The 12,505-nt window shown below is 40.9% G+C and overlaps 1 protein-coding gene across 1 annotated transcript in view; it reads left to right on the top strand.

Moving 5' to 3' along the window:
• Nucleotides 1–12,505, top strand: part of asz1 (ankyrin repeat, SAM and basic leucine zipper domain containing 1) — a 32,306-nt gene that overhangs the window by 18,345 nt on the left and 1,456 nt on the right. Inside the window, exons 8-12 of the mRNA XM_042496920.2 lie at nt 1,195–1,267; nt 2,487–2,543; nt 4,163–4,275; nt 7,750–7,855; nt 8,697–8,810. Coding sequence (XP_042352854.2) covers nt 1,195–1,267; nt 2,487–2,543; nt 4,163–4,275; nt 7,750–7,855; nt 8,697–8,810 — 463 coding nt within the window. The remainder of the gene's footprint in view (nt 1–1,194; nt 1,268–2,486; nt 2,544–4,162; nt 4,276–7,749; nt 7,856–8,696; nt 8,811–12,505) is intronic.

Here is a 12,505-nt window from a genome sequence, read left to right on the forward strand (position 1 = left end):
GTATTATCTAGACATAGAAGTATCAGTACTGACGCTGTGTCAGCAGATACTCAATATTAAGTGATCGGGACATCCCTAGTCACAGTGCAGTCATCTCAAATTAAAACTCCTAAAATCATTTTACCTAAAAGACTTGTGTTTTGTCTAAAGACCCCAGTTTGTTAAATTCATTTTGTTCATTGTAATAAAGTTACTATACTTTCTAATACTATCTAAGAGAAGACAGTGCTCAAGTGTGAATTTGTATGAAGTGAATGTAAATTGGAACAGCAGGACAAGACAACAAGTACTAAGAACTAAACTGTCTGTGCATGACGATGAACAGTTTTTTGAGTCCCTGATGGTCTACAGTTTTGTGAACATGAGAGGGACAGTTAATTGAGAGGAAATTGAACCACATAACTGAATTCATTCACTTCTGCTTTACACCCAAAGCAGCATCCAACACGTTACTGCAGCTTGTGTGTTTGTCGCCCCCTGTTGGATTTTCTGTGTACTGCCTGTGTGGCAGGTGTTGTTGAGCAATTGGTCAACCAGACATAAACAATAATAAACCTTCTATACTAGTGTTTAGTCCATTCAGGCACAGCTGGGCAGTGTCCACTGGCCAAAAGCATTTTATTCAAGCATGTCTGGTAACAGAACTTACAGCCTGCAAGTATTCTAGCTGTCTCCCTTCATGCACAAAGATTTTAAAACCCAAGTAATGTATTTGATATATTTTGAATGTTGTGGCAGGGGAGCCTCGTTTGTAAAGCTCATCTTGTCAACAGTTACTCTGATGTGTCTGAACTCAGTGAAATGTCGGTTGTACCCATGTGTTCCCCAAAAGAGAGAGATTTTTTTTTTTTTTGTTTGTTTTATCCAACCCCTGCTACAGGGAGGTCACAGGTTCAATTAAGGAACACTGGAGTTAGTAGGGATGTAATTCATTGCTCAAGGACTCTTCGGTAATGTAGATTTCTACTGCTGTGAGGTATTAAACTAAGCCTTGCAATTAGAGAATGATTTACGTTTTCAGAATTCTGTAACTCAGCTTTTGAACAATTAGCATTTTTACATGCACTAGACAGAGGTGTGTCTGTGTGTGACAGTGTTAGTGCGGTTCTATTGCCAGCTGGTTCATACTTGGAAGACTTTGGAAAAAGCATTTTTAAGTTCTTAACACTTAAGGGTGAACTTTCTGCCCTTCAGTGTATCCAAGCTTGATGACATTGAGCTCCTCCTACACGGCCTCGATCTTGGCTACCTAACTGACGTCATGACTGTAAGTGATAATTGCATGCTGGAATAAAATTTCAATGTATATATATATTTTTTTTAATCAAGTGTATGTTTTTGTATGCAGACTACCTGTTTCTATTGTGAGAGCTTTCTGTTATTTTACCTACGATAGCCTATTAGGACCAGTGTAGGTTAACAATATTTTTGAGTTGGGGTATGGGGGAAATATTCAGAGAAAAAAACTCAAATTTCAAAGATTTGAGTCATAAATTTAACAGAAAAATAAAAAGAATATTCTCTGAGATTACAGTGGTCAGTGTATTGGGAAAAAACCCTCAAATTTACAAGAAAAAAATTCCCTGAGATAACAAAGCCATAAAAATGCAAGGGGTAAAAACTGAAATTCTCTGAGATTAAAGTGGCAAGTTTATGGGGAAAAAAAAGTTTTTTTTTTGTTTGTTTGTATATTTGATTGGCTTTTTCTAGTATAAAGTATAGGGGGCTATAAGTATGAAACATATAGGCCCTAATTTGAAATAAGTCATCTGCTGCAGCATCTGGGGAGTGATAGAGCCAATCTTGCAAAGTAAAGCAATGTGACCAAAAACAGTTTGTTTTTTTTGTTTTGTTTTTTTAAATGATTTTTTCCCTCTGAAATGTTTCACTCTAATCTTTGAGAATTTTCTTGTAAATAAACCACTCTAATTTCAGATAACAGCCCCAGATTTTTTTCTCATAATTTATTAATTTAATTCTGAGTTTGTGTCTAAATAATTACCCTCTCCCCTGACTCTGTAATTTTATTTTTTTTAATTTATTTTAAATACAAAGGCTCTGATATGCCACCATACTTATCTTACTGATGCCAAGATAATGATCTGAAATAATGTGCTGTTACACTCAGTACAATACAGCATGAGATCTATGGGTGAGAAACAGTGATCCTGAAAGTGTTGCCCTGTTGGCATAAAGACTTCTTTACGCTGTAGAACATGTTATGAGATGACTAGTTGACATATTTTACTTGGTGCTTCATAATGGATCTAATGCGCAGGATTGGCTTGGCCCCAAATTAAACTGAGGGTCAGCTCAAGTTTTAGGCTGTATCTGATATGTGAGGACCGAGTTTGATGGGTGCAGGTAGATTGTAAGCGGATGGCAAAGCTTCATGCAGGTACATCTGTTTCAGCTGTAGAAGTTTTGATTTGGTAAATGCTGAGTGATGTTTTCTCTTTTTTCCCCCTACATACACACATGCACAGGAAAATGACATCACCTGGAGCTACCTGTTGACCATGGAGAAGGAGGACCTGGAAAAGGTAGAGGATGACTTTAACATCTGTTTGTCTGTCAGCTCTTTTGCTCACTGCCAGCCTTTGGGGTGAACCAGAAAAAGACGAGGGTAGATGCTGATGTCACCGCTGTGAAAGGACACAAGTTCAGAGAAAGAAGATGGTGAAAGATTATATTACATTTCTATAAACTCTTTCATAAGAGATAAATAAATACATAAAGAGTGCATCGAGTGCACAAGACCAAGCCCACATTTGAGTCATTATTCCAAATTTAATGTTAATGCAGCGTAAACAGAAACCTGCATAAGGCAAAAAAAGGGAAGAATTTATAGAAAATACATCCTCCTCCTGCAGCTACCTCTGTTGGCATATGCAGTAACCCAGTGGTTCCCATACATTGATTTATGTAAACTTATTTAATTGTAGAGGTGCATGCAGTTAATTCTTTTAGCCCCTCCCTGCCTCACTTCCTCTCTTTCTGTTTAGCAGACAATAAATGAGACAAGACCTAGCCTTTGTCCTCCCCTTTGGTCCTTCACCTTGTACTCTGCGGCTGTGGGCTGCTTGGCTGAGAGGAATGAGAACAGCCGCTCCGAAAGCTTCAGTTGGCAGCTGTAGTGGTTTGAATTCATCTGGCACAAACGGCCAGTGCTGGGGGTCACACAGACTTGTGGCCAGCAGCAGCCCAGGGTCTCTCCTATGTAACAGCAGCAACAGAAAGTTTTCTGATCTAGCAGTGAGTTGGGCAGTCCAGTCCCCCAGAGCCGGGGTTTATGTTGACTGGATTCGAGATGCTGCAGCTGCTGACTGGGGGTCAATCTCCAGAGCTGCTTCCCACTTTCCTCCCGGCGAGGTGGTCTGTAGCAGGAGTAAGGGGGAGAACACACTGTGATTCAAGGCTCAAGTTTATGTTAGCTGCATAAACATGAAATTGAAGCCCCAGCTGTGAGCCTTTAGCTCTGGTTAGCAGAAAGTTACACTATTAGCAACATGCTCTCTCCATCCCTGAAACACTTTTGCTGATATTAACCCTTGTTTTGTTTGTCAGACTCTGTTAAACTCTCATTTTGATAAATCACAGGCTAGACTTTATAACGCTTGAAAACAGGCAACAGGAGGAGCAGAAGTCCAGTTTTCTCTTAGTCCACTTGAGTTACAAAAAACTCACATTTTATAATGCCCAAAGATGCCAAAATTAAGTTTCCTGCCCCAGCTTTAAATTCCAGTCCAGATGCTTGTCAAACATAAAACATACTTTATGGTGAATTTTAGACAAATATGTATAAAATTACACCTCTTTATCAAGAATTTTTAATTTGGCAAAGTGATGTAGTGATAGAAAGGCCTCTGGTCTAATCTCAAAGTCATTAAAGAATGATGTAGCTTCTTAGAGCAAGAATCCAGGTATACGTGTCACAGTCTGATGATCTGAACCATAGACTGTATATAAAGATGAACAACAATTACATCACCATCGTAAGATGGCAACGCCCTTATCTAGGATATTTTAACCTCACTAAAGCATAGTAGGGGGAAGTGGGGGGGGTGTCATCCATCTTTATAAATAATCTGTGATCAGAACATATGACAACAGATGAAATTTGAATCAACAAGAAGGATGAATACTTTTTCTCATTTGTCAGGTTGGTATCAAAGACCCTGAGGTCCAGCAGAAGGTGCTGAGTGCCGTGCGACAGATGCACCTGGACAAAGTGGACATAGACACGATCGGCCTACCGGGAGCCGCAGACAGCGGGTAGGATATCACATCTTAATGCCAAGCAGGCCTCTGGCAGTCAACAGTGGTGTGATTAGGTTTGGAAGGCATGTTTACTTTAAAAATCACCAAAAATGTTAAAGAAAAAATGCCAAAAAGTTTATAAGAAAATAAAATCTTTTTTTTTTTTTAAATCACCAAAAAATTAAAAAGAAAATAAAATCGCTGAACACTGCAAAGTTGTGTTCCCCTCCCTTAAGCCAAAATAAAACTTAAGTCCCTCCCCAGTGCTTAAAGAGTTGCTTGACATGCCCTTCCCTTTTCTCAGCAGCCCCTGCCCTACCATAAGTAAGAAACAGTCCCTAATAATGATAAAAAGCCAATCCAATCCAATATTCAATATTCTGGCCATACTTGAACTTGGCTAAATGTACTCAGTTTGATTCCACCACTTTTAATACATGCTATTTTTCCAACTTTAGTCAATAAATGTTTAATGAGAGCAATTGTATTCTGTTCCCACTTCATACTGAATTACTAACAACTAATAGTATTTTTATCATCACAATTCAGAATTTAAGTTTAAAAAAAGTTAAGGTGCCAGAGTGCTTAAAAAACATAACAATAGAGCTTTTTCATTAAAAAGGAGGACCACCCCCCAGACGCCCATACACAGGTCCCAGCTAAGCCCCCAGTGTCCTCAAATCCTAAACACGCCCCTGGCAGTCAACACCTGCACTTAACTGAACAGTATCCCAAAATAAGGACTATAGACCTTCAGAAGGCTCCCGAACAACTTCTGGGAAAACTTTGAATTACTTTGAGCATTACTTTTGTTTTCAGGAAGGCAGTAATACAAGATTAAAATGACTAATAAGCTAATCAAAGGCTTTATTCTCTTTGCTTTACCTTTCCTATCTACAGTCCACACATTGCAGAAAATGGTTGTAGACTGTGGTGTCTGACAGACAGTTTGTCAAAAGATGTTTGAGAGTCCTTACAATATTTGAAAATCTTTGTATCAGTCTGCTAGAGATGTCCGATAAGCTATCGGTTGCAAAAAAAGTGTTGCACAAACACTCTGCTCAAAGCCAAAAACAAAGTTGACTATAGTAGCAAAAATTTAAACACTTGTCAGCCAAACACCTTAAGCCCTCCCCCACAGCCGGCCCTCCTCCATCTCCCCGTAATGCTCCATCTGTCCTCCTCCACTGGAAGTCGTCCATTAACCCCATGAGCATCTCACTGTCTCAGCTTCATATCCTCCTCCCCCTATCTCCGTAGCCGAACCCTGAGCCAGGCCCTAATGGTTTAAGCGGAGCTGTAATGATTTGTAAGGTGAGAGGCGATGGGAGGTTGCAATGAGCAAAGGAGAGTCAGTGGCAGGGGCCAAACAAAGCCATCGCACCGCACCCCATCACTTCATGAATCCTCAGCAGAACTGGGCTCGCTAGGTGCACTCTTCTTCACCTGCCGGATGAGAGACAGTTTAATAGAGAGATGGGAAGGTTAATGAGAGGGATAGATGGTTTCGTCAGGGCCAGACCTCATTAAAAGCTCCTTCAGGACGCTTATTTCATGCTGGAAAATAGAAAATAGTAGAGAATTAGTCTTAAAAGCATGGTTTTTTTTACATGTCAGGGATCTGTGGCAAAACAATAACAGGAAAAACAGGTCTGAAGTTCTGTTTTAGGAATAATGATATTGTAAAGATGACATTAATTCATGTTTTCCCATCTAAATGACAGTATGCAGCAATACAATGTAGTGGCAGGGCCTGAACCTGTAGAGCCTGATCAGACCAAGCCTGAAGGACTTACAGGGCTGCTGCATTTTTCCTGAATCTCAGGGCATGTTGGGGTCTTGTAATCCTAGCGGGCCATGTTCAAAGCCTCCATTGCAAAAAGCTTGTGGTTCCCATCAGGGCAGAAACACAAGAGCAGCGATACTTAACCTACGTTCCACGGGCCCCTGATAGGATGCCCCAACCATCTAATTTGCAATGTAAATAAAGTGATTCACACCGGGAATTGTTTTTGTACTTTTAGTATACATAAGGTGCCAGTGAGCTGTTGTGTCAGTGCAGCTGAAGATGTTGCTATCAGTAGGATCTAACATGTCTTCCTCTTCTTGGAACAAAATGATGAACAGTCAAGAGCGCCAGTCCTCCAACTCGTAAAACGTGCAAGGCGTAGACCATCGGTGCACCGTCACCAAAAACACCAATACATCCAGCATTGATGCCATATTTTCCTGATATGTTGTATACGACACAATTGTCAGTTTTTTTTATATTTAGCGCTATCCACTTGGGATTGGATGGTCCATGACACATTTTAAAACCAAGTGTAAGCAGGGTCAAAGATTCCCTTCGCTGATTTTCATTGAAAAAATCTGAAGGCACATTAGCCAGTTTGCAGAAGCTCTTCTGGCCTCACTGGAGCGACTTTGAGCAGGTAATATGGTGCTTCATAGCTGAGTGTGAGGCTTTTGGATGAGTCAGCACCTCCAGGGCCATGAAGTTATTCTGTGCACGTGCATCAAGACGGAGACCCCTTGGCAGACAAGATAGACTTACATAGGTCTTGCTCGGAGATTACCTAGCACCACACTGTCACCTCCAAAGAAGGTGACATGACTGAAATATTGCTGGTCCGGATCTGCCAGAGAAAATGTCTGTAGTGAAAGTAAATGTGCATCACTCTCCCCACAGCAGCTACCATTGAGCAAGGCACTTGTCACTGTATGCTGCTGGAAAAGGTCAAGTATGCCAAGATGGCTATACCTGGATAAAAAAAGTACACAACAAAGTGGCACACATGCATTCTCTAACAGCATTCCCACGTATCAGAAAGTTCTTTGCATCTACAGACCCTTCAACGATCTTCCCACCAGGGGCCCATCATCACTCTACTTCCTAGATAAACTAACAGCAAGGAGAAGGGAGGTGAGGGTGCAGCACAGACTGACTGACAGTGTTTACTCGCCCCTCTGACAGAGTGTGAGGAGGGCCGGGACGGCTGGCTGCCCAGTCCCCTCACTAAGGGAAATGTACCATTAAGATAAGAGCTATCAATATCTCGCAGGACCAGGGGATGGGAAGAGAGGTTGATGAATATAAATAACCATCATTTAAGGTGGATGTTTTCAGGGAGGGATGACAGCATGGGGTTAGCATGGGGAGGAGGTGGGGAGACAGCTTGGCCACCTGCTCAGTTTTCTGTGGTTTGGTGAGGTGGTCTCCAGGAAAATGCATGGAGAATTTTAACACCGAGTTTGGTCCAAACTATCAATCTGTCTGCCCTGTCATTGTTTGGCATCCTCAGCAGGCCTTGCCTTGTTTTTCTATGTGGACGCCCTCTTAGGGTTCACTTTCTAAAAAGGTAAATCTACTGAGCGCTAATATTTACTGGTGATCAGCTAAGCAATCCAATATCTTCTGAAACATAAATATAAATGTATGTTTTTTATGGTTTAATATATCCTGCTCCCTAAGTTCCTCATGTTTTGCAGGAGCGAGGAACTGCTCAACTTCCTGATAAGTGTGAAGCAACAGTGCTGCTACCTTACAGAGGTGACGCAGGACGTAATCAACCGTTTTCCCCGCCACGCCTCTCAGGTACATGTCGTCTGTCTGTTACCGGTCAGGTGTCGACACACTGAATAACAGTTCATAACGACTTGCTCTGGCAAAAAAAAGAGAAAAGAAGAAGAAGAATGTGTTACAGATATACAAGTGCTGACCTTGAATTACAGAAAACATATTTCAGTGTCTCCGCACCAGCGATAGTCAAGGCAGGAGACAATGTATGTAAGTACATATGTATGTCTGGCACATTCTTTGAATGCAATATCTCAAGAAGGCCTTGTGGGAATTTCTTCAAATTTGACACAAATCTTCACTTTCGACTCAACGGTGAGCTGATTAGATTTTGGTGGTCATAGGTCAAAGGTCAAGGTCCCTGTGAGCATGTCTGTCTCATTCTTGTGAATGCTAAATCTCAAGAAACCCTTGAGGTTTTTTTTGTCTTTGAATTGGTACAAATGTTCACTTGGATGCAACAATGAGCTGAGTAGAATTTGGTGTTCAAAGTCAAGGTCACTGTAAACTTGCATGATTAAGCAGAATGTTTTGGACGTTTTTAATATACTGTATGTTGCATTGGCTATCATTTTGGATTTTGATAAAATCTCAAAACATGTTTAATGTTACATAAAATGTGCTCCTTGTTTCTAAATTTAAAAGGTGCCATCCCATCATAATGGGGGTGGCCAGTCTGATTTCAGGGCTGGCCGGGGCCCCCCCAGGCCACTCCTTACATATGCTCCTGCTTAAATAAAGTAATGGAAACTGGGTAAAATAATATGGAAAAGGTTTGGAGATTGATTGGTAAATGCCTGCCATCCAGTGATATTTAGAAACTAGAACTTGGTCTCTGTCTCTCCGGTCCTCCATGTAGCTGGTCCTCTCATTGGACCCAAAGAAGGAGGCCCTGGCTGTCTGCAACCAGCTGGTGGTCCAGAGTAAAGACTTGCAGAAGGAATTGTCCTGCCTCCGCAGTCTGCTATGCCAGGTCAACACACACATACACACACATTGCTGTGTTCACACCAAAGCAGTGTTTCATTTTTCAAATTTAATTTTAAAAACCATACCTACAATCTTGTTTTACTGAATAAATCCCTAAAATTATTGTGAGAAGCACAAACCACATCACATTGGGTTTTTTGGGGGGGTGGGGGGTGGGGGTTTAATCTTTGCAGTGATTTATCGAATTAAATGGCAGGCACCTACACAACCCACCCCACACAAGCCCACAGCCTTTACTGTAGACCTCTCTTTAAGTAAGAAACAGCTCTCATGTCATAACAAAAAAGAAGTTGCTCAAAGATGGGATATTTTGTACAGTATCCAAAAGTATGGAATTTGATTGTAGTCATTTGGAGGTCAAGGCAAATACAAAAAAAAGAAAAGAGAATATGGAAAAATATTTGTGTTTCCAGACTATTGCCTCTTTACATGACTAAAATCCTAGAAATTTCCTAAAATTCTAGAAACATGCTAAAATCTTAGAAATGTTGTAAAATCCTAAAAAAAAAAAAAAAATCAGAGAAAAATAATACAAAAAAGGAGAAACATGCTAAAATCATAGAAGTGTCCTATGGTCCTAGAAACATGTGTGGGGCTGCTGTGACTGGCCCCCAGCCTCCTGTCATTTTGAAAAACTGGACCCCAAGTAAATGAAGCTGAAAAATAGATGTTTAATAGTGACTAGAAATTAAAGTACAAAATAAGTGAATTTAAAAAACATAAGAAGTGAACATAAATTAAAATACATCTTTTAAAATACTCATGTACTATAGTTTATTTTTGTATCCGTCAACATAGACACTGACTCTGATATATCTGTGGTAAACTGACAGTATCAGTCATACAAGGAATCTAAATTCCTTCCTTGCTGTTATTCTGATATCTTTTCTCTTACTACCTGGGATTAAAATCAACATGAACAGAACATAGTGTGTGTTAGATGTTGGTGTATATAAATTCTGGCGAGCTCCAACAGGTATGTGCGGGAGTTCTTACATGTGTGCACCTGACTCTGTGAGTGTGTGTGTGTGTGTGTGTGTGTGTTTGCATTTGTATTCCAAGAGGAGAGAGTCGTTCCTGACAGGGCAGAATCCTCACAGCCCATAAGTCAGCACCGCTGTGACATCGACCTGTCAGCACACAGACGATGAGGCGGAGGGATGAGAGGGGGCTGATGAGAAGGCGAGGGTGGGGGGGCGGAGGGAAGCAAGGAGAGGACGCAGGTTTGGCGAGGTGAGGGAGTTTAGAGGGGAGAAAGAGAGAGGCGGGGGTATGGGGTGAGCAAAGGAGGTGGGTTCGAGGTGTGTGTGTCTATGTTGATAGTGTAGGTGGGTATTTGTGTGTGTGTTGATAGCGTTAGTTTGGGTGGGGGTTCCTCGGTTGTGTCAGACAAGAATCCGACAGCCAATGGAGTCCATTTGGATCCATTGGCTCCCAGCCCGCGGACCATAAACACACACAAAATCCAATCTATGGAAGCCTGTTTCCTGAATTACATCACTGCATATACTGGAGCTCTTACTGCTACACAGTGGTGGATTTTGACACAGCTTTGAAAACAAATCTTTTTTTCTTGCACTTAAGTAAAACAGGTTTAAGAGAAACATTTAAAGCAGGACGACTATGGAAATGGAGAGGATTCTCTTTACTGCCATCTAGTGTTGACTTAGATGCTGTGTGATACAGTAAACAAATGAGAGACCAGCTGTTTGCTTTCAAAAAGTTAAATAAACTTTTTACCAAGAGGAAATCCCTCATTATCCAGCCTCTAACAGAGCTTATGGTGGTCATCAATTAACTTGCACAATAAAGTTGAATATGTAAACTTGAGTGCCACAAGAAATATGTAATTAGGAGATGTGCAAAGATAAGAGGAGGGCATGACTGTAGTCAAAGTATGTGGTTTAAAGATGCATTATCTAAGTTCCAGCCACCCAGTCTGACCAAAAGGGGGAGGGGTATTTCACCCCTTAAATGTCAGTCTACTACCGTGTCCATATAACCGCATTTTACAGTCATAAATATGGGCATCTTATAAGTAACAGCAGCGCAAGAGTTCCCACAGTCATGGAAAACCTGGAATATTCATGGATTTTCACAATCTGATATTCCAGGCCTGGAAAAGTCATGTAATTAGGAACAGTCATCAAAAGTTTTGGAAAAGTCATGGAATTTTTTTTGTGTGTAGTGAAATTAATTGTTACAATACTCTTCCATGGACAACCTTCGATGTAATACCACAAACATAACCAGCTATTGGATCAGAAAAAGGTGCTGTTTAGTTTTCATACAATTATTATAATTTTTAGTGTGTTTGCCATACATCTGTGTTTCTGTAATACGTTGTGAATGGTCATTAAATGTTATAATGGATCCTTGAAAAATCAGGGAAAAGCTTTGAAATTTTGTCCATGAAAATGTAGGGGAACCCTGACAATCATTTTCATTAGTCATGTAAACAGTTACTTTGTTGGAATATTCTGTTTTTCAGAAAAAGGGCAGAAAGCAGACCATTTTCTGTATGTAAACATTCTCGTTGTCATACCAACAGCACTATCCACCCTCGGCAAAATACGGCGTATCAGAGTTCCGCTGGCTCTTGGGGCTGTTGCTCGAACTACAAGCTGTACTTCCGCATTTTCATATTTCCCGCCAACCATGCTGCTGCAACCACGAGTAGAGTGCTGATCAAAAGACACACCCACCCCTCTTCTCTGTCTCTCAAACTTGGGCCAAAATGTGATCAAACGGTAAAGCTAGGCAGTGCTGATATGAGATCCAGCTGGCTGCCATTGTGTTTAAAGGTCAAGGTCACATTACATCACCCACCAGCGGGAGTATTTATTGGTCCGCTGCACCCTGGTAGTTTTAGGTGTTGAACAAAAGTGAATGCCACAGTCCTTTTTTTCTGTCTTTCTTTTCTGGTCACTCAGCACCAATTTTGAAAGTATCTGCATATTTGTACCACAAAAACAGCCCACTTTTATGCAAGGACTTTTTTTTACATGGATGAATACTTTAAGGGTGAGCCAGTTTGAGTGACCGGCTTTCTGCCGATAGTGTCCTCAGCCTTCAGTCAGATTATGAGTCACATCCATCCCTCGCTCCTCAGCCTCTTGTACAAATATGGTCACTTCTGGCTCCAAAAAAAACAAGATGGCGGAGACCGAAATGCTGAACTCGAGGCTTCAAAAACGGCAGTCAACAAACCAATGGGTGATGCCTCAGTAGTTATGTCCATTATAATAAAGTCAATGGTCGGCACCCTAACTCCTAGGCCACCAGGATGCCGCTGTATCCTGCAGTTACAGTTGATACCAGTGGTGAACCAGAGTCATGGCAAAAATGTTCAGTGTCTTCTAAACAATCCACATTTTGCCAATAAATGGCTGAATTTCAGTAAAACTTCAGCGATGGACATGGAAGTTGTTTATTTGCTGTTTCTTTAGAACATACTTAACACATAGATCAACAGTAGAGATGTTGTTTATGTTGATGTTTCCTGTGGGAATAACTGCCTTCCCGGCACTAACTACAAAAATATCCTTTTTGATGATGTCAAAATTCAGGAAGTTGTAGGTTCACTGCCAAACAGCAAATTCACGAGTCATATTTACTGGAAGAAAGCTGAACTTGAACTCATTTTATCTTCAGACGTTCTCACATGACTGGGATTCG

Source organism: Plectropomus leopardus, chromosome 7 (assembly GCF_026936395.1).
Source record: "Plectropomus leopardus strain MGB_pleo_1.0 chromosome 7, ASM2693639v1, whole genome shotgun sequence".
NCBI classification, from domain to species: Eukaryota; Metazoa; Chordata; class Actinopteri; order Perciformes; family Serranidae; genus Plectropomus; species Plectropomus leopardus.